Source organism: Phaethon lepturus, unplaced genomic scaffold (assembly GCF_000687285.1).
Source record: "Phaethon lepturus isolate BGI_N335 unplaced genomic scaffold, ASM68728v1 scaffold15160, whole genome shotgun sequence".
Lineage (NCBI taxonomy): Eukaryota > Metazoa > Chordata > Aves > Phaethontiformes > Phaethontidae > Phaethon > Phaethon lepturus.
In genome coordinates this window covers 58,525-80,795 of record NW_010514149.1, presented here as the reverse complement: position 1 = coordinate 80,795, position 22,271 = coordinate 58,525, and the positions used below count along the sequence as shown (strand labels likewise).

The following is a 22,271-nucleotide window of genomic DNA, read 5'->3' as shown; positions in this document are numbered from 1 at the left end:
AATACAAAAGCAATAGCTAGGAAAAGTACCTGAAGTGTCTTCCATCATGTATTTACTCATGAAAATTGTGAAACTCAGCTCAAGGAAATTAATTTCTCATTTTCATTAATAAAAACCCAAAGCTCTCAAGAATTTTTGTCACTTTTTTCACGTGACGCCGAAGTCAAAAGAAGTAAGTTTTGTTCCAATACATGTTTACTTACAGGACAATTAACTTCCTTTCTCCCAAGACCTATCAGGTTCTTTTCATTTATAATTATGAGTTCCCAGGTGTGGCAAATTAACTCACAGAGTGAGTGAACATCTTTGAGGACTTCAAGACATATTGCTTTCTTATTTTAAAAGAGGCATTTTTACTATATGCTATACAGAGTTAATCACATAACTTTGTATTTCGCAGTGCGTCACTTGTAAAGGGAAGACAGACTAGATCCAATCAACCAAGAATTTAAATCACTAGAATGGTTTTCATTGATTTGAGAAGGCTGTGTTTGGGATCAGCAAACCTTAGAGTTAGGTATGGAGGTCAGTAAGCTCTATACCTGATATAGTTTTTAGCTACGAATTAAAAGGCCAAGCTTGTTTATGCAGCATTGCCTGCAGAAATTCTCCTCATTCCAAATTAATATAAAATATTTTATTACAGTAGGCTGCTGACAGGTAGGACAGTCTACCTGTTTTATGTATCTTTAGAAATAGAACACCAAGGAAACAAGCAGAGATTGAATGGAAATCAACTCCCAGATGCACTATTTCTTATTGAAAAAGATTGTATTTTTCCCACAGTAAATGAATGTCCATCGGTGTGTTAAAAGAGTGAGCTACTCCCTAACAGAGTACAACAAATAATGTTTATTAGATAGTGTAATATTAAATAAAATTCATAATCCCTAGGATAACAGTGCAAGTGAGAAATGCTTTACCCTGAAATACCCCTATGTTATTACGAAGAAAACAAAGTAAAGAGGATGAACACCCTTAAGCTTAAAGTGGTCCTCCTGATTTGGAGTAACAAATTTGCTTACACTCTACTCTTATGAACAGTAAAATCCTCTACGGAGTAAATGATGAGTCATATGCTCAGATGCCAACACGAGACTACGTAAAATTAAAGTACACGTCGGTTTAGCAACGTGTGATCTTCTGTTGAGATTTAATATATGATTAGTTTCTTCAGTATGACATGTCTTTTTACTTGGAAAGAAGTGCCAGATGCTTTAAGGACATTCATCCCTTTCTTAAAATTAATCAGATCAATATTAATAACAGGAAGTGAAAAAGGTTTTAGGTCAAAACTTGTAGAGGAAAACCCGTTATTGCAGCCTTGAAGCCAAACTTCAGGCGAGTTGGCAGAAAAGAAAGCTCAAAAGAAGCTCCTAATCACCATCTGGTCACTGAAAATCTGCAAACACAACTTCTCAGAGTACTTGTTCATCTCAGGAGACTGAATGTGTGTAGATACTGAGCAGGCATCTCAGACTGACTTTGGCAGAGATGCCAGGCCACGTATGAATTCGGTTGCCAGTCCCTACCACATTGTCATTTGATTTTGTTTTCTAAACTATTCATATATGTCTTCATCTGCCTCACAATGGGCAGTCATTCCCACTCTAAAAATTAACCAGAAAGAGTTATCCATAGCAGCCTAGTATTTTGTGTCATACTCTGCTTCATTTCCCCCTCTCTTCTAAACACTTTTTATTTCTTTTTAAGTTTCCCTAGTTAGGCAAAGTTAGTTCAAAAGATTTCTCACTTCAAAATTGTCATGAAGTCACCAAAGCATGTGTATTCTGCAGGTCATTATATACTGCAATATCATATTTGTCCAGATAGTTAGTTGGAGTGATATATACAACTAAAGTGATATATACAATCCCCAGAGCAATAGCCACAGAGTCTTTTTTGCTTATACCTGAAAAGATTCCTTTACTTGTCAGTCAGTAAGAGCCTTTGCTACAGGAGGGCCTGTGATTATCCATGAAGTTTCAAGTACACAAGACCTCAGATGGCCCTGATGTGGAAGCCAGTTCCCTGCAGCATTTCAGTTTCTACTTTTCAGGTTTTTTTTCATTAAAGTAACCAGCAGCTAGAGCCCATGAAAAAAGGAAATGAAAAATTAAATTTATAGAAAAATCAGAGAATGAGTTGCGTTATGCCAGGTACGGGATAGGAATCCTGATAAAGCCAATCTACCTGATGGCTGCAGCATATCAATATGGGGAATACGTAGCTCCCTGGAAAGCGTGCTGCGAGCTACAGGACTGAGAACTCCAAACCATTCTCTTTCTCAGGATCAAAATATTATTTTGCAAAGTAGGCAGCCTAAGGATTACCTTGCTTTCTGAAGCTTGCTCTCATATATGTTAATACGCTGAGCTGTCAGCATCTACTTGGATCCTTACCTCAGTGTAGTGATGAGGGCCAGAAACAAGAGGAACTGAGCTTGATGCATTTAGAAATAGAAAATTTCCTGTACAAAGATGCAGCTGGATGAGTACTATAGGTCATATCAGAGGAGACTGCTGCTAACTCCTTGAAAGTAAAGATGCAATACTGGTGTAAATCAGAACAGAGCTGCATTCCTTGTCTCTTCTCAGACTGGCTTAAAAGTTGTGTTGCTAGCTGCCTGATACATTTCTTATATCACGAAGCATCATATCCCTGAACTGGTTCCTGGATTTGCTTTAGTAATGTTGTCATTCTGTCACCTTCAGTGCTTCTAGAGTGGTTGGAGCGAGCTGAGAAGCCGGACCCAAAACTCTAGCAAAGATGGTAAACCATGCAGTAAAAACATCTTCTTGCAAAAAATTTGGTTTTGGTTTTCATGCAGGCTGTTACATGGAAAATATAGCTGGAGAGAAAAAGCTGGTAATTCAGTTGATGACAGAGGAAAATTCACCATAGGTTTCTTGAAAAATACGTAGTGTCTGAAGAATGCTCTACTTGTGAGCTTTACGTGTCCTGCATTTTATTTTATTATCTTCTAGTCTCCCATAAAGACTCTCTGAAAAAAAATTCTACAAAACATGAACTTTTGCTTTCATCATTTCTCCTAAAAAGAAAATGAAGGAGTTTGTGCCTCCTCTTTGCTTGTAGGGGTTAGAAGGGTAGTGCCTTGGCTAGGACAGTCTCTCTAGGTTTCTTGCATGGCCCCTGGAGATAAATGAATAAAGAAACTGGATTTAGTGTATTTGTTTCACTCTGAAAAGAATTCATTTTCTGATTGCCTGAGAGGTGGGAAAACCAGCTTCAAACCCTTATTCCAGATCAATGAAGAACTGGATCAGTGAAACTGAAAATGTTTAACATACTTTGATGAGTTATAGTAATATGTCCACATGGTGCTTCAGTGGAAAAATGGCGATATGGGTTATCTCATCAAGCAAAATATCTTTTCGGCAGTGAAGACTGTGGAATTACAGTATCACAAATACAATGGCACTTTCTTCAGTAGTCTTTTCCCTAAAGGACAAATTTGCGTATGTCATCCTAAGTGCGGTACTCACTACTGTGAATGTGCTCACCCCCTAGATCCATGGCATGTTAACAACTCAAAAAAGCAAGTTTCCATACATCAGACATGATGACATTTTAAGCAACAGTTTTTTACTTTATGCTACATTTCATTCCCTATCATACCAGTCTGGACTGCAATATTAGCCAGAAACGGAGGTTACATGACAGTATTAAATAAAAGAAGGGAACTGTATTTTCTTTCTTTTCTTCTTACCTATGCAGTAATAAGTTAAGCACATCTGCAATTCAGAGTTCTATAGCTGGAGTGCTGCTAAGCATTGTGGATGGCCTCTAGAAAATTTAATCTAGCTCATGTTATGCAGAAGATCTAGACACTCCCTCTGAGCCTCACTGTAGAAGCTGTAGGAGCAGTAGGATCTTACAAGTACATTCAAGCCTGCACATTCAATATCTCATAGAATATGCATAAGTCCCTGTGCTGGTTTTGGCTGCAGTAGAGTTAATTTTCTTCATAGTAGCTGGTATGGGGCTGTTTTGGATTTATGCTGAAAACAGTGTTGATAATACAGGGATGTTTTCGTTACTGCTGGGCAGTGTTTACACAGAGTCAAGAGCTTTTCTGCTTCTCACCCCACCCCACCAGCGAGGAGGCTGGGGGTGCACAAGAAGCTGGGAGGGGACACGGCTGGGACTGCTGACCCCAACCGACCAAAGGGATATTCAGTATCATATGCCGCCATGTTCAGCAATAAAAGCTGGGGGAAAAAGAAGGAAGGGGGGATGTTTAGAGTGATGGCATTTGTCTTCCCAAGTAACCATTACGGGTGATGCAGCCCTGCTTCCCTGGAGATGGCTGAGCACCTGCCTGCCCATGGGCAGTGGTGAATGGATTCCTGGTTTTGCTTTGCTTGCTTGCGCAGCTTTTGCTTTACCTGTTAAACTGTCTTTATCTCAACTCATGAGTTTTCTCACTTTTAGTCTTCTGATTCTCTCCCCCGTCCCATCAGGGGGGAGTGAGTGAGTGGTTGTGTGGTGCTTAATTGCTGGCTGGGACTAAACCATGACAGTCCCTTAGATCCAAATGTTCAAAAAGGTAAGTTAGGTTAGCCCAATTTGTCCAACGCTTCTGCACCAGCTACCACCTCTAGACAAAGCAAGTGGAATGGAGGTGGAGGAAATGTTGTTGCCTGTTGATTCAGGTGAGGGAAATAAAGAATCAGGAAACACAAATGTTAGCAGAAGGGCCTTTTTTTAAAACCATGTTTTGTGCAGCTGCAGCTATCCTGCTTTATACCACAGCTGTACTGTGCCCAAAACACTGGAAGGAAAGCTGAGTTGCCCATCACAAACAAATTATGGAATATCATATGGGGAAGAAGGAAAGGAAATGGGGTACCCCACCAAAGAGAGCGGTGTCTAGTAAAGCCAACTGCACTTACCTAAACCCCAGTCAGCACAGCTTTACAAGGAATGAGGCAAAGAGCAAAAAGTGACATGGCTTAACATTTGCTAAAGCAGTTTGGACAGGATGAAATGCCTACCATGGAAACCTTTTCTAGCCAACACCAATTTCAACAAGCTGCTAAATCTCTGTATTGCTTGTGCCAGTACAGACTGACAGCAGGAACAGGAGGAAGATGTGCAATGTCAATGTAAGCAGAAGGTGGTGGTCCACTAAAGTACTCTGTGGAAGAGCATGAATGTTAATGTACTTCCAAATTGGAATATATCCAATGTGGAGAGCCCACAGTCCATTCAGACTAATCCCTGACTAATTCTCTTGTGCTTGTGTTGGGGAAACACACCCAAAATCACAAAGGTATCTACAGTGCTGGAGTTGTCTGGGCATAAGCCAGTGGCCCTCCTGGAGAGAACAGGTGCCCTAAAACACTCGTACCAGGCTAGCCATCAAACCACAACAGTTACTAAGCTGAAAAAGCATAAATTTCATCCTCTATTACTTTATATGCCATTTATGAAGTTACCTGGTGTTCTCACTTGATTACTATAAGATCTACTGTGATTTGTAGGACCATAAAGGACTGAGAGAGTACAGCAATGGTTATCAACATCTACTATGTTAAATGTTTATATAAATTCGTCTAACAACATTAATTTAGTATCAAACACAATGGATTACTAAAAGAGAAAGGTGATTCATGGTACTTTTAAGAAATGTTTCAGTTCTTCTGTTGCCACTTAGAATTCAGGCCAGAATTCAGCTATAGCAACTTTTCAAGGAAGTGCTAAATGGAATGGTCTTGGGCTACTCCACATCACAAAATCTTTATTCTCACTGATCTTGAAAGCAGCAGCTACTCAATAATCTAAACGTTAAGCTTCATTTTGCTGTAATCTTGAGGGCATGACTCAGAAACACATACTATTGCTAATGATCCCCTGTAGAAAAAAGGAAGACTTCATATCCAAAGGACTGATAATACAATAAGTTCTGCACACTACAAATCTGTCTATAAAGAAAGTAGAAAAATATATTTCAGACTTCATTATATGGTCAGTGACCTAAGTTTAAACAGTTCAAATGATAAAACCAGCAGAAGTATACTACAAATGGATTTTTATTGACTGAATTGGATAAACAGATTAATTTTAAAAAATCGTATTATAAACTGGTGCAGTACCATAAAATCAGTTTGTACATGTGGAGATGCCATTCTTAGCCTGCACAGCTCCTGCAGCGCTGTAGCCCGTTCTCATTGCAAGCCGTACATTTGAGGGCTTTGAATGAGTCCGTAAAGCAGTTCCGAAACACAGACATCTTGCTCCCATGGCACGCTGAGCACGGCAGGAAACCAAAGCCCCCACAAGAAGGGCACTCATGAGGATGCTGGACTCTCTGCTCAAGGAAGAATGTGAGAAAGACAAAAATGTTAACTCATCAACCAACATAAGCTCTAGGACAATGAGGGCTCCAGGACAATGAGGGCTCCAGGACAGCTGAGAATACACATTCTGGTTCCCATCTTGAGCAATAACCACCGCCCCATCCCAAGGTATACCACCATGGAAGACCGTACCTCTGCCTTTTCCTTTGGTCAGATCCACATGCAAGGGTCAGAGAGGCTCACTGCAGGTTCATCAGTCACATTATACCTTAGCAGCCTGTATTTATACTTACCAAAATAGCTAGCTAAAGGATAGCTTGCATACATTACTCTGATGTAGTTTATGTCTAGATCAATTCTAGGAGGTATTGCAATTGATTGAATCTAAACTCCAGACAGTTTATGCTCACATTATATTTTCTATGCTGTATGTTAAGATATTATGACTTTTAGCATTTGCAGGCTTGTGCTGAACATATTGTTTCGATTACAGTCAGAGCTGATCATATCAAAAAGCAATTCATAGCTTCTGACAAGTAGTGCTTGAGGAATTAAGTGGTATATTCAAATTTATGGGTGTAGAATGCTGAAGCTTTAAGTGTAAAGAAGAAAGATCATCAATATTCAACAGTTACACCAGGAGAAAATTGCTGCAAGCAAGGCTTGGGCTCCCTCAATTCTCCTAATTCCTAAGTAAAACAATAACTTTATACTATTTTGTATTGGATTAAAGACAACACAAGAAGATATTTCAAAGACATTTTTAAGTTTCACTTGCTGAAAATGTTGCCCCTTTGTTTAATGATTGACTTAAAGTTCTATATCAGAGAAATTAAATTCACGGCATGTTGGGTACTTACCACAGCACAGATATCTGATTTTAACATTGCACCGTTGAGTAAAGACTTTACAGATTTATTTACAAAGGAAGAACAAAAATCCATACAATTCCTGCTAGTGTTAATCTGAGGAATTACGGGTCACTAAAAAATTAGTCACAAATTATTACCAGAGTATACTAAAATATTTGTATAGTAGATAATGTAGATAATGTAGAACTTGTAGCTTCATTGAGAAAACTGAAGACTTTTGGGCAAACTCATTGACAATAGCATTCATTTGTTGACAACTCAGATGAACATGCAAAAAAGACACTTTTTCTTTTCGTCCTGTAGCTCATAAACTTGCCTTTCTCCTTCACTGGGCAAACAACTCCTATTAGTATTAACTTCTCCAGGGACAATGTTTGGAAGTATTTAATGTAAAATGAGCATTCTTCTTATCTCAGGAAGGCCCACATCTTTCATAATTTATGATGGCGGTTTACTTCTTTGGACACTTTTGCAAATAATCTCATAGTTTTAAGAGAACAATATTTTTAATCTTTACATTCATTATTACTTGTTAGGCTTGTAACTAACTACCTTTCCATGTAGTTAAGAGAACTAACAAAAAACAAATGCAGAATTGCTTTAGCTCAGTTCCTTGAACAATGGCCATTTCCTTCCTGAATAAATGACAGTTTCCCCTTTCTGCATCTTCAGTAATGAAGAAACCTGACCTCCCCTTGCATTTGTAGAAAATCCATTTTTGGGGAAAGAAAAAAAAAGCAGTGAAGCAGTGATTGTATTCAGTAAGCAGTTATCAGTCTGTTGTAGTCTGGCATTATTTGTCTTATACATGTACTTTCTGTCCCAAGACTAGGACACACATTGGGCTAGGTAATAATGTTGTAAGACCCCGCCAAAGCAGGATTTGGGGATATTTCATTCCAAAGTAATGAAAAATGTTAAGGAGGTGTATTAGCTAACCTTTCTAGTCAGACGAGAAGAATGTTGCATACTTTAATGATATGTATAGTTATGTTTAATAGTTTCTGTTTAGCCACTCAGTGTGGTTCAATAAGGCCAACAGGTTCTTCTGCATTTTATACAGAAATACATCCACTGGGTCACAAGGCAAGGAAAGTTTTGCTGAACTAGGGAACAGGCCAGACAAATACAGAAGGTATCACCTGCACCACAAAGGGAGGAGGCAGCTCATGAATTACTGGATAGTGTTAAATCTACCTCCTGAGTAAGACAGAGGTGAACAACTCTTGGGCTCAGCCTGACTGGAACTTTTGGAGGAGTTCAGGAATGAGACCGGCTAGAAGAAACCAACATTCTTCACAAAAAGAACTACTCGTTTTGTGATAAACTCAAAGATGTATGGTATGCAAAGGGTTACTGAGAGCATGTTAGGAAAGCATATGCTGTAATTTGGCTAAATGCAGGGAAAGAAAAACCTTGGGGTTCAATCAGCTAGATGTAGCTTTCTTTTGCTCTTTCATCACTGTCTTTTACAAATATCGTATCCTCATCTGTTTCTGATATTGATGTTACATACTTCTAAAGTTTATGTGCTAACTTAATTTGGTTAAGGGTGATTTCAAAATAACAAGATAATTAATAGCAATACGTTCCTTTCATAAGGACACAGCTATCCATATAACCCAGACATTACGACACACGTCTCTCCACAATGTTCTTTGTTACAGGCTATCCAAAGGAAAACAGAAAATGCCTTGAGCAGCCAATAGCACAAGACCAGCAGAAAAGTGATGACCAGTAGAGATCCTAGCTTACATCAAAGCTGTGGGAGCAGACCCAAATTCCAAGGATCCTCAGGAAACGTGCATCCACTGTTCACAGTAGAAAGAAAACTTGCCTCAAAGAACTTCAATGGACAAGGCAAACTAAGAGCCGAAGAAAGGCATGATATCCTGTCATTTGAAATTTGTGCAAAATGGTGTAATTGGAAACTTCCAGCATTTGCCCAGGTTTTGTAGATGTCCAGCTTTAAGTCTAGGCTGGATGCAGACGTGCAGGTTCCCAGCGTGTTCACTGCAGTACACAGGGAAGTGGTGCAGCAGCTACACAAGAGGCCTGACTCCCCCACAGCACGGTCAAGGTTAAATACCAAAGATGATGTCACTTATGGGAAAGGGAAAATGCCTTTGATATGCCTTTCCTGCTGTGGCAAAACCAAGAGAAAACAGATGGACATTTTGGTTTGATGTTATAGCCATCCATGTTTCCTGAAATTTAATGGGCTGCGATAGTATGGTATCATTCATTGAAAGAGAAAAACAAAAAGAGCATTTGGGATCATCAGTTTCTAACAGAAGAAAAGGAACTGGCGAAAAAAGAAAATCTACTCAATTGCAAATATTCAATGTGCGTTCCTTATATTTATTTGCAGAAATACAATTACCTCGATTTTGGTTAACAGATCCTGCAGTTCCCCAGATTCATTCATTAGTAAAATTTTCTCAGCACCCTATTAGGAAGAAGAAGAAACATGTCAACCAGTTTAGCATGAAAAAACAGAGATGGTTGGTCTTGAAAATTTGATTTTTTGATGATGTGGTCTTGAAAATTTAAACAGGCTGAGGACAAATTTGACTCACATTAAGTATTTTGTAATTAGGTCAACCTTAGGAAAGCTAGAAGGAGAAGAGAACCTAATTGCAGTTCTGAAAGTAGTGCCTGAAGTTCGTTACCAGGTGTCACATCACGTTGCCTTTTTGTAAAAGGTGACACGGCTTGGAAATTCTGATTGTGTTCCATTCATTTTACAGGGTACGTTTCCTGACATAATAAAAAATATGTCTAGTTACCATGTCAAAAATTACAATTATATAAATATACAACACGTCAGAGAATGCAGCAAAATGAAAGGAGGAAATTGTATTTCAAATATTCTTGGCAGTTGAGCATTGAATTAAGACATAATATGCCTAATGTATAACACAAGGAGAAAAAGGGTAATGAAAATACTGTAACAACATTAAAGTCAGACACAACAATGAATAATAATAATTTACTCTGAGTACATTAGGCCTCTGAGGGGTTCTGTGATCTGAACCGAGGCAGTACTGAAGTGTTTTTTCTTTTTTCCTCCTGAAAGTAAATGCTAAGAGATTATTGCAGACAAAATTAAAGTGTCAAAGATGACGTAAAACTTTTTTTCCCAGTTCTTCTAATTAGAGGGCCACATTTGACAGCTTACACTTGACTTATGTAACCAAATTCGCTGAATACTAAATATTACCAAACACTTACAGACACTCAGTCGGTGGATCACAAGAAACCAACAAAAGGTGAAGAAACAGAGGCACGGAGGGAACTGCACAGCCCTTACCCACTGCTAAGGGTGATTGGCCACATCTAGACTGGGTGATGGCTTCATGCCATCGTGCTGTCCCAGTTTGCTTGTTCCTGCACGCCCAGACTGCTAAATTTCATCTTTGGGTTTGCTCCTGGCGTGAGCTGGGAGGTGGGCTGGGATGCTGGCACAGGGCTGGGCTGCGGTGGGATGCTGGCACAGTGCTCAGATGTGCCGGTGCTTTGAGCTGCCCGCAGTCAGACGAAGGGTCTCTCGGCCCCAGCTCCCCACCAGAACCACTCTCCCTGTTACTGGGAGGTACAGGAAAGGCTGATGGGGAGCACAGAGAACATACATGGGTCACTAATGTGCGTGTTAGCGTCCAACCATCCATAGTGCCTTGACGGGGACTGCAGACGTTGCAAGTGTGTAGCCCAAAAGCCAACTAAGGGCCACCAAAACATTGCAAAGGATTTTGTATGACACCCTACTAAGGTTAGTTTCCCTGTAGAAAGTCTTTTTGCTCTGGCTTTGTGCAAAAAAGAAGTACTTTTGACTCTGTGTTTGATGACTTTCATTTCAGTTGAAAAGCAAAATATTAATATTTTAGTGGATGTGAGTACCGCTTTTTCAGTGAAAGCTACTCTTATAGTGCTGCTACACTTTCAAAGAGACTTTTTAAAAAAAAAAAGAAGCATCTACAAATTAGTTGTGGTTAATTAGCCACAGAAGACGACAGGAGGCGCAGATGAGCTAGCCCTACTTGTGCTGACTCTTCCTTTGAAATCTGTCCTAGGTCACGGGCACGCAGTTACCGGCTTCGACGTTCGCGTTAGGCTCTCTGTGTCCCCAGCAGAGCAGCTTTTAGCTGTCTGCCGTCCCCTTTCGCACCCGCCCTCTCACCCTCCTCTGCTCGCGCGCAGAACGGGCCATAGGAGCGATCGGCACAGCAAAGCAAGGGTTTGCCAAGGCGGCCCACGGGCTGTCAGCCCCGGGCCTTAATCTCACCGCAGCGGTTTGAGACAAATGACACAGAGGCATTAAGGACTTGCAACTTTATTGATGTAATTGGAGCACCGTGAATTCCCTAAGCTAGACAAGCCCCGGTTTGCCCCCGTTCAGGACAGGGTCTCCTCTCTGCGGCAACAGTTGGCAAAAGCATTCCTGTGGCTGCTGCTCCATGTTACAGTGGTGCTGGATGGTAATGCTGACTGGCTTTTGCAGCAGTAGAATTAAAAGCCTGACAGGTTTCCCATTATAGATTCATATTTTAAAGGATTTCTATTTCAGGTGACATTCAGCCAGCCAGCTGTGTCACTTTCAACGTGGAAAGCCTCATTACTATGGTTTTAAAATTAAAAGCCAACGTCCAAATGGCTATCAAGTTTTTAAATGTTTCAGCGTATATTTTCTGATTTACGGCTGCCTCAAGTGAAATTCGAATAAAAGATACAAAAGGAAGGTTAACCTTCCTATTGGATCTGTGAATCTTAACATACAGTCTATAATTAATAGAGTAATTAAGGCATCTGTTAAATAGGTCCGATAGCTCCCTTCTGACCAGAAAGTGATGCTTTTCTTTTGCTTCCTACACAGTACTCAGTCCACAGTCACCCACAAAGGGATGTGAAACATTAAAGAGACTGTCCCTCCTAAGACTCACATAAGGAGCACGAGGGACAGTGGCCATAACGTTTAAAGAAGCAGCAGTGAGATTTGGTTTTGTCAACCAGCTAAATTTCAAAGCACCAGCCTGCGAATCCTTTATCTACTAACTGCAGTTGCTATCTACCATGATGGAGGAGCCCAGGGGCTACGGCCAGGCTTTTGCTCTTCTTTTGGCAAGGAAATGCCACAGACTTGGCTAAATCACTCAACAGCGTTTTGAGACCATTTTTATTCTTCAAAATATTTTCCCAACTTTCTCTTGAGCATATCCAGAAATTAGCATCATATTTCAGGTACAGTCCCACTAATTGCAGAACTTGGGTAAACCCAAGATCCATTAAATCTCCTGCTGCCCCAGCTCTGTCCTGTCACTAAACCAGTCTGTTTCTCACCTGTCTTGGATGTAGCCCATTACTGTCTTCATGAAGGAATACACGTAGGTATCTGGTTCTGCATCTGGCTGTACTGGGATACTTGCTGATTTGGGGAAGCAGCCTCTCTTCCACACGCTTCCTTATATACAGAGAAAAATTAGCACAGCACTGCAACATCTCTCCTGTGGACACCTTTGCTGTGCACATAAGTTGCCTCCCTAATCTCCTTAAAAACAGGCTTTTCCTAAGTTACAGGAGCGGCTTCTTGCTACGGCGGCAGAATGCAATCACACGCCTCACCCTTGCTGGACCTGCCATGGTTTTTCACCGTGGCTTAGCGAGGACACAGACTGCACGTACCTCCGCCTTTGCCCAAAGCTCACACGCTCTCCAGCCTGCAGCTCTGCACCTCTCACAGGGAGGTGCCCCTCGGCGGCTGGCACGCATGGAGTATGACCGAATGTCTGGAAATCTGCCCATCAACGGAGAAAATTGACAGTATAGTACCAGCACCAGAAATATTGGATTTGATATGCAAAGAACTGAAAGATGGGTATGCAAAGAGCTATTAGGTTAATTAAACCCTGCTGTTCCTGAAATGTTAAACTGCAAAATGGAAGAAGCAAGTGGGAAAATGCTAAGTGACTCGATGCAACGATTACCTCACAGTTTTACTGCCACAGAGCCATTCATATCCACCCCATCAGGTGAACACCAGGAGAATGTGTTTAACAAAACCTGGAGGCAATTGAGAGCTATTAATCATATACGACCACTGGAACACAGCAAAAAGGGAAGCGTTACTACTTGCATAACAAAAAAACACGTTACACAGATACTTTCTAAAAGTCAATTACAAAAGTAGCCTCATCATTCTTAGGAAAAAATCATAAGCAATGAGTCAAGTAAAACAATTTTAGTGTAAATCTCATGCCCTTGTGGGTTCGTTACAGCTGGGAAAACTACATAGGAAACCATTTCTTCCGGAAAAAAAAAAATTTAATTGACATATTTGAAAAAGTTTCAAGTAGGTTTATATGACAGGTCAATACTGAATTCCATCACATATTTAAAGTGAAAAATAAAATAAATGTATTTTAAAACTGTTATGCAGTGAGCTAACATGATTACTAAATATGACTCTATTTGCTTTTTGTTATGTGCATCCCTCTTCCCGACCTGAGTGCGTCCTTACGTAACATAAACCTGTAACAGTCCTGGGTGCCTTTGTAAAAGAGTAAATGAATGCTCCATTTTTTAATTTTTTTTTTTTTTCTGTGATGATTTCTGAGTTTTGGAACTAATTTTTTATTCTGCTTTTGCGTCCCAGCAGATGGCATAATTCCATTTCAGATGGAGACAGCCCCAGGTGAAAAGGAGGGATTAGATCAGCTGGTAAAGAGCATGCTGCACAAAGAACCTGCAATTTCCTGTCAGACTGATGTTTTGACAGTGTGTGTCAAGAAATACAATGATTTAATCCTGAAAAACTGAGAAGATTAAACGACCTGCTGTACTGCAGGACTCAGGACTTTGCTTGACGGGGGCTAAATATGATTTTTCTATTGCTTCTGCCCAAGTCGCTGGTTTGTTTTGTTCCCCCCATGCAGGCGATGATAAATTCCACAGCGCTGTCAAGATTTATCCACACAGCCTGCAATGCTCTAACAACCTTGTCCCTGCTTCTGAACAGCTCGAATACCGTACATGATGCCCATATGCTGTGTTCTGCTCCTTTTGTTACATTTGTCTCATGAAAAATAATCTTGTCCCCTTTGAAAACTGTTCATATTTTAATTAGGGGTTGGGGTTTTTTCCTCCTTATGACTCATTGAAAGGTGCCTGGCTTAATATAGATTCTCCTTTGTATTGCTACATGCAATCTCCTTCAGGGAGGGATTTGCCAGGAAATAAATATTCAAATTTTTTAAAAAGAGAGACAGAAAGAGAGAGAGAGGTTATTAATTTACTTACACACCAGGCTTCTGGATTTTTGTGTTGTATTTGCGTATCAGAAGGTGATTATCATAAAAGGCATGATAGAAGTGTCCCGTTACCAACGAGACCAAATTCTGTAATTAGTTCTCGATCGCATTTTAATGAAACACAAGCCCAGCACAGGTTCCAGCCAACTTACTGCCTTTGGAGTCTCTGATGCGTTGTCTTCTTAAGGTGCCCCATCCCAGGCACTGACACGGCTGGGGGGCGATTGCCACGTCGCCAGACCCTCTCGATACGCAAAGTGCCCCCCCCGCCTTACTTCTCTTCCTAAATGAATAAACGCCAGCCTCTTTTATGAAACCATACTAAGGCGGAGAAATAGAAACTACAATAAAATAACAGGGTTTTTCCACATTTACCGGAGCGGGTGGACACCGGCCCCGTGCCAGGGCGAGGGGCACGTTCACCCTGTGGCTCCCCGGTCCCTGCCAGCCGCGGGGCTGCCCCGGTCACCTCTGCGCACATCGGGCTTGGTTTTCCCACCCAGGTTCATCTCAGCTAAAGCACATTAGAGGGTGATGCTGCAGCAACCGGCCCAAAGCAGCGGTGCCGCCCTGGGGAGCCGTGAACGCCGGTGAGAGGCACCCACCTTGGCAGCGCGAAGGGCTGCCACCGTCCCGTGTGCCTCATGAATTTAATGAAAAAAAAAAAAAGAAAAAAAGAGGAAAGAAAACACACCCCAAGTCTGATTTTGTTCTGGTTTTTTTGCAGATCAATACTATTTTATTTTTCTCTTGTGTTAAGCAATGTGAATGGAGTTGCCATGCTGTAATAAATGTCTGTAGACCAGAACACCAAATTCTTTCTTCATTTTTTTACCTACAGGAGGTAAAACCTGCTGAGTACCTGTCAGCAGGTATTTAGACAGCTAGATTTGTCTCTCCCACAGACAGCTAGCTCCCTAATTCCCTTGCCTTCCTTTCTATACCCCTCCAAAATATCTCATACAATACTTAAATAGTTTTGATTAGATTGTATTGCCTGTTACACTGTTGCTTCTCTATTAAAAGACAAGTTTCCCATGATCTTGTAAAAAAATAGCAACAGTGAATTAATGGGCCATCCATCACACCAACATGACTGTAACCAGGCTCCACCTAAAGCTAAGCAAATAATTTATTCAATCCATTTCAGTATTTTAACTGAATTCTTATAACAAATTGGTAACACATGGACTGAGATTTTCTCGGACTCGGTCATAACTCACTACTTTTATTTTTAACATGATAACCAGGTGAGCGATCTGAATTTTAAGCTGCTTTTGATCGAAGCAATTCTGTTCCTGGCTGGCTGGAGAAGTCTCCGACTCAGGTTTTTGATAAAAGCTTTCTCTACTAGGAAGTACAATTCACTGCCTGCTAATATTCTGCACACAGGCGACTTTGCAGTTGCTGCAGTGGTCTGGAGAGCCCTGTGCCAGAAAATGCATTTGTTAGAGTGCTCGGGGAAGCCCACCTCAAGTAGAGCACACCAAGAGCTAGGAAGGGGATGGGGAGAAAGAGGAGAAAGGGTTTTTGAGTGTTTATACAGGCCCAATATCCATTATGCCCTCACTGTTGATCACATTTCATTTCGTTATTTAAATCTTTTGTGAAAATGAAAGTGTTAAGCGATACAAACACAATAACCCCGCTGCGTTTAAATACAGTTGGCCTTCACAAATCACAGTCTCGCTGTTTGTGCTAATTGCTAGTTCTTTACTGCTCGAGACAAATACCTTCTCTGAGCTCTTGAGCTGCTTTCTGTGCGCCACTTCCCAGAATCTTTTTCTTTTAAACTCTAATTTTTTCAGTTTCTGAGAAATACATTTCGAAAGTACAAGCTGGCCTTAATGAAAAAGTGATTTCAAACATCAACAGACTTTTAAACCCAGAGTATCAGAATACAAATTTGGAGTATAGTTTTCCATTTGGAGTTTATGTCTTGCAACAGAGAAGAGTTGGGCAGTTTTTCTCTCTCTTTTACTGCTAGACTTTTCTAAAATTAATATTGCCCAATTCTGTACCTAAAACAAATGTTCAGTTGATTACAGATGCCTGATACAGACTACTTCACATAAAATTCAACGCATGTTTAAGGTCTGACACCCCAAGCTGTTAGTTTCATATTCAACACAGATATTACTAAATTACAGGTTTATGCTATGTGTGCTCATCTCCCTGGGTCAATCATACATACAGATTCCCATGAGGAAAAAAAAATCTATTTCTCTAGATTTTCATAGTTTCAACTACAAAGATAAGCCATTTTTTAAGAAACATGGGATAGCTTACATTGTGTTACTGCATCTTATTCCCCTCTTGATAGCCTCTCCCCGGTTACCTTTTGCATCTTCAGATCAAACCTATCAATGTGGATTTGTGCTGCACATACCACACAGGGATCACGCTCTTTGGTTGTTCCGATCATTCCAGCATTGCAAACAATTTTCTAAAAACCCTGCTTCTCATTCATCAGGATTTTCATCTGTTCTTCCAGACTGCAGAATAAAACACAGGCTCGTGCTTTACTTACCCCAAGATAATGGCCATCGATAAACACAACAGGGAGTGAGGGAACTTCACAGACCCTCCTGCATCTTTCATCTAGTTCTTTTCCATAATCGCTGTTCAGAGCAATGTTTTTTTCTTCAAACTTAACTCTGTGATTTTGAAAGATCTTTCTAACCAGTTCACATCTTTCAAAAGTGGTTCTCACCACACGAAGGCTGGTAGTATAAATTACTATGCGGCCAAATTCTAGCACTGTTGATACCTGAAAAAAAAAAAATTACAATTACATTAAACAAATTGTTAATAGCTTCCACGTATTGAGCAATTTCATTAAAGATATTATTTAAGCAAAAATATACATGTTGAAAACATAATCCAACATTGTACTTTTTTCAAATGTAATGATGGAAGGGGAGGAATTAAGTTCTTGCAATCACCAGCTTAAGGCGATTTAAGCTGTTTATCTAAGTAAGGTGCCACTCTACTTTTTTGGAAAGCTTTGGAGATGGTGAATCAAGCCCAACATTTTCAAGAAACAGATGAGATATTTTAGATCCTGCTGGACTTCCAAACGTGAATAAGTCATCACCCTTTTGCTGTTGTTCTGTACATAGTCACACCTCCTTCCCCAACCAGTAAAATATAATACTGTGGGTTAATCCCCTCTCATGTATTCAAGTGCAAATTCTTCAAAGTTGCAATAGTACTGCAAATGCAGGACTCCCCTGATCCCGCTGTTTTTAGAGATGTCCGAGTCTGTTATAACAGTAACCTGCGTTTGTTTGCACAAACACGTTCTGGTAGTATCAAGACTAAGTCTAAACTTGCTGCTCGGATGTTGTTGACACCCTCCTTTAAGCAAGAACAAGAGCCTACGTTAAACTCCATCACGTCCATGAGCCAACACTAATTTAGAATATTTTAGGTGTCTCCATGCTGAGACGTATCCCTAATTTTTAGTGGGTATCCACGTCAAATTACTCTAGCATCCAACCAACAAGTAAAAAGTACTTTTTGTGTGCATTCAGTGCGCAATTCAAAGCCCACTGAGGCCAGGGGACGCAGTTCTCTTGGCTGTAATAAGTTTCATACGACAATTCAGATTTTATTTTTTACCTCACTTCTTCATATGCAAAATTTTATGCCACATCTTTCCTTTCTGGGATGAAAACAATTAGAGGGGGTAAATACTGCAAGGATTAGTTTGTCCAAGAGAGTGCTACATTTTCAAAAAGCCTGAGAATCATTGCTTTAAACAAAGATATTTTGTTCAGATAAACAGCTAAAATCCTATCTATCTTTTTTAAAAGGTGACAAGGCATTTCCAAGCTTTTTGAATTATCCATTCTATTCAGCAAATGACATTTAATCACTCCAGCGATATTCCAGGAGTCCAACTACAAGCTGGAAAATAATATGCAAAGATACTTCTAACGTACTGTAGCAATCTATGGAAAATTAACCCTGATGGGCAAATAGATAATGTTTGAACTATGTCATGTAATAACTGTACAGACAAAGTTGTAAAGTTGTGTAGATGCCATTGCAGATTTTTCCCCATAATGAAGTCGCTATTTATCTTACTACGTAAATGCAAAAAATAGTGATTGTGAAAAACATACTCTGCTTAGAAAGGTGTTTACAAGGTTCGATATGCAGTGAAGAGTTCTCTGCCTTTTACAGATCATTTATAGATCATTGGAAGTGTAATTGCAAGGATACATAAATTATCAATTGTCTGTCTCCTGTTCTGTGAAGGAAGCGTGTTGCGATAGGTCAGTATTTATTTCTCTTTGAATGGATGTCAAAAATTCAATTTTAGGAACAAGTGTTATAAAAAGTGGGCTACTTTTCTCCAGCCTGTTTTCTAAGTTGAAAATCTGTAATACCACTACTGCAGCACTGAGTCTTCTCCAGCATATTTTCACACATTCCAACTGAGAGGATTAGCACGTCCTCTCCTTATAAGACAAGCAGTCTACATAAACACTGCCGGATATTTCAGTAACCGTGCATGGGCTGCTGGAAGGAAGAGGAGTTCATCCTTTTCAGAAGTAACCAAAAAGGAGTTCCTAAAATAATCCTTCAAAAATAATTTCACATACTCATTGTTTTCTCCTCTTTGGGGTGAAAATACATTTTGAAGTGGAAAACTATACAACAGGATGGAAATTCTTGTTCCTTCATAGCTCTAGTCTCTAATGCTGTTTGTCCCCAGACACCAGCGGCTGGCAGCATGGATACAGACAGTCCTTATCTAGCGAAGCATCAGGACTGTGGTGTCCCTGCAGCATACAAATGAGCAGGTGAAGACATGGAAGAATGGAAAGTTGTAAAGTGATCTGGAAAGATATCAAGTGGAAGCTGTGTATGCAGAGTCACTTTTATGTTTATTCCTTTATTTTTTTCTAATGTGGTAGTGAAGAAATACCCTCGTTTGCCCTGCACAGAAGTATCAAGAGCATTGGTTAAATAATTCTTTAGGGAAATTTTAGTAAACACCTCATTTTCTGTGTCACAAACAAACAGAACTTGTCCTCAGCAGGACTTCATCATACCAGGGAAAATCTTTCCTGTCACCTATCTTGAACTGCATTGGTAATTAAAAATAGGAGTCAAGACAGAGAAGTTTACATGTTTTTTCTTAATGAGAATCTATGCTAATTCCTATTTCACTACCCAATTCAATGACAACGGCCTGCAATATTTAGTGACTAGAATACACTCTTGAAGTAAATCAGCAGAATAATGTTTGAACGTTCTACTTTTCCTTCTTAGGTTGGAACTCTGGCAAAAAAACCATAATAAATGACATGCAATGTAAACAAATTAATAGAAAGACATTTTAGAAAACTAACTTTTACAATTTTGCATAACAAACTCCAAATTAAAATCATCTCATATAACGCACAAACGCACATAAAATTTTAGTTGAAATTAGAGAAAAGGTAATTCTCTGGTTAATGGGCATGACAAAACTTCACTCAAGCTGTGCAGATGAGCAATGCAAAAGATCTGGAGCAGCTTATATTGACCATTTTCTTGAACTTCCTGTAAATGGGATTCTCATTGAAACCCGAAGTTTACGGAAATATTTTGGCCTAAGGTGGCTATTTTTGTGTCAGATTCAGAAAACCCCATGCAAATGCACCAAGAGTGTGCTTCAGAGAAGGTGTCTATGTAGAAAGACTGCCAAGGAAGGGATTTAAGGTTTCAGAGGGAAATAAAGTTGCTTTAGTAATGATCCTCTACGTCATTTACAGGTTTTAGTTTAACAGCACAGTGTTATCATCCCCCAAAGGGTCCAAAGGCGGTATCTGTTTTACTGCATCATCCTGAAGAGCTTGCATTTTGCTTAGGAACGTCAAGTAGGCAGCACCAGGAGCAGCACGACCTGCGTCACTTCATGCCACAGATGCCGCTCCCAGTGGCTCGGGAACAGCTGCCCTTTTTGTCTCAATCAAAAAAGCAATTGTTGAGAAAAAGCAATAGTTGCACCAGTTGAATCCTGTTCGGGGTTGAACATGAGAAAATGAAATGATCTTTCTTATTTTGTGCCCGACTCAGTCTTTTCCCAGACTTCTCTACCAGGTGGATCAGGGCTTTCGCAAATGAGTTAGTTACACTTTGGGTTACAACTAAGGAAAACCTATCCCTCTGCCATCCCACCGGCATCCATCTGACGTGGTTGCAACTAAATGTAGTCATTAACTGAGCAAGTTTTCTGCAAACAGCATGAGGGATGTCATCCCATGAGGCTAAACATGTGAGCTTAGTATCTAGAGAGACCACAGAACAGAGAAAGAAATTGCTGATGAAAAAGAGAGAGCCTAATAGAGCAAGCAGATGAGCAACAAAACAGAGGGATGCAGGGGACTGAAAAAAGGTTGAGAAGACAGAAATACCAAAAAAAAAGATAATAAACCAAAATGTCAGGATACTGACAGTACAAACTAAGTGTAGAAATAAAAACGTGAAAAATATGACAAAAAAGAGACAGATTGTGAAACAAAAAAAGGAAATGGTAAAAAAGAGAGAAAGTCACTGAAATATGACATCCTGAACCTTTTTTAAAAGAAATCCTGGTAATCAGTTTAAGTGTACAACAACAACAAATACATTACAGAATCTTCAAGTTGTTTCAATATTTGGGGTATTTTTTTTTAATTTGTACATTACTGGGGCTGCAGAAATATGAAATATTTGTGAATTATACTCCTAAAGTATGTGCTTGAGAAGTTACCTTTTCTGTATAACAGCTGCCATGACAATAATAACAGACTTCTCAGTAGCTCTGAAAATATTGTATAACAGTCAGGTGTTTCCATGGTGCTTCTGAAAGCCGGATAAATATGTAAGCTATAAAACTCCCACGGGTGTCTCTGGGCTCAGACCTTCCCCACTGTATCTTATTGCTGGCTTCTGGATCCAGCTGCAACCAAGGTAGCAGCAAAAAGAGTCCGTGTTTCTCTACTGGTCCCATAGCTACCCTGGCCCTGACCAGTCCCCCCAGTCTGAGCAGATATCACCACACTCCTATTTGTGAAGGGAATTTATAAAATGAATTACTGAATAATAATACTAGATTATTTCTTCAGCATATTTGTCATGAATTGCTTTCCCGAGGCTATAGATTTCCTTTAATATCGTTTATGACATTTTTACGTCTGCTTTGCTGACTTTGAGTGTCTCTTTATCTTTGGACCAAAACTCATAACGTGGATATTTTTACAGCACAGCTAAGAGCTGGCCAAATTCAGCACAGAGGAACGTGTCCATGCCAATGCATTTCTACTTGTGGTGTAAGGACCACTGCTGGACCTTGGGGCATAAAGTGATTGCTTGTAAAAGAGTGGTAACATTTTATTTTTTAAAACCTCTGTATATGGCCGTGTCTGCAAGTAAGCAAACAGACAAGCCCGGCAGTAAGAGGAATATTCATGGTGTTAACCTCATTTTTATTTGGTTGCAAGTAAAGGCTATGACAGAAACACTGCAAAACTGGTCATGGGATTATTTTAAGTCAGTCCTCTCTCTGAATAGAAGGTATAATCGTGTGTTTTAACTTCACTGGTGTGAAAATAATAGCTATTTACATTCATATGCATATATAATTTATTTCAGTGGTGGTGTCATCCGCAAATTTACACTTAGTTCTTTTAAAGTACCGGTCTTTTTCCTATGCTTCTTTCAAATAACAAATGCAAAAAAAACCCCCAACAAACCTTAGCTCTATTTTTTGCATTATATGAGCAACTGTATTC

General features: G+C 39.9%; 1 protein-coding gene across 1 annotated transcript in view; it reads right to left on the bottom strand.

The window, feature by feature from the left end:
- Positions 1-6,154: 6,154 nt before the first annotated feature.
- The window catches only part of GRXCR1 (glutaredoxin, cysteine rich 1), a 40,391-nt gene continuing 24,274 nt past the window's right edge, over positions 6,155-22,271 (bottom strand). The window contains exons 3-5 of the mRNA XM_010292153.1: positions 17,030-17,269; positions 9,579-9,644; positions 6,155-6,334 (exon numbers count right to left, since the gene is read on the bottom strand). Coding sequence (XP_010290455.1) covers positions 6,155-6,334; positions 9,579-9,644; positions 17,030-17,269 — 486 coding nt within the window. The remainder of the gene's footprint in view (positions 6,335-9,578; positions 9,645-17,029; positions 17,270-22,271) is intronic.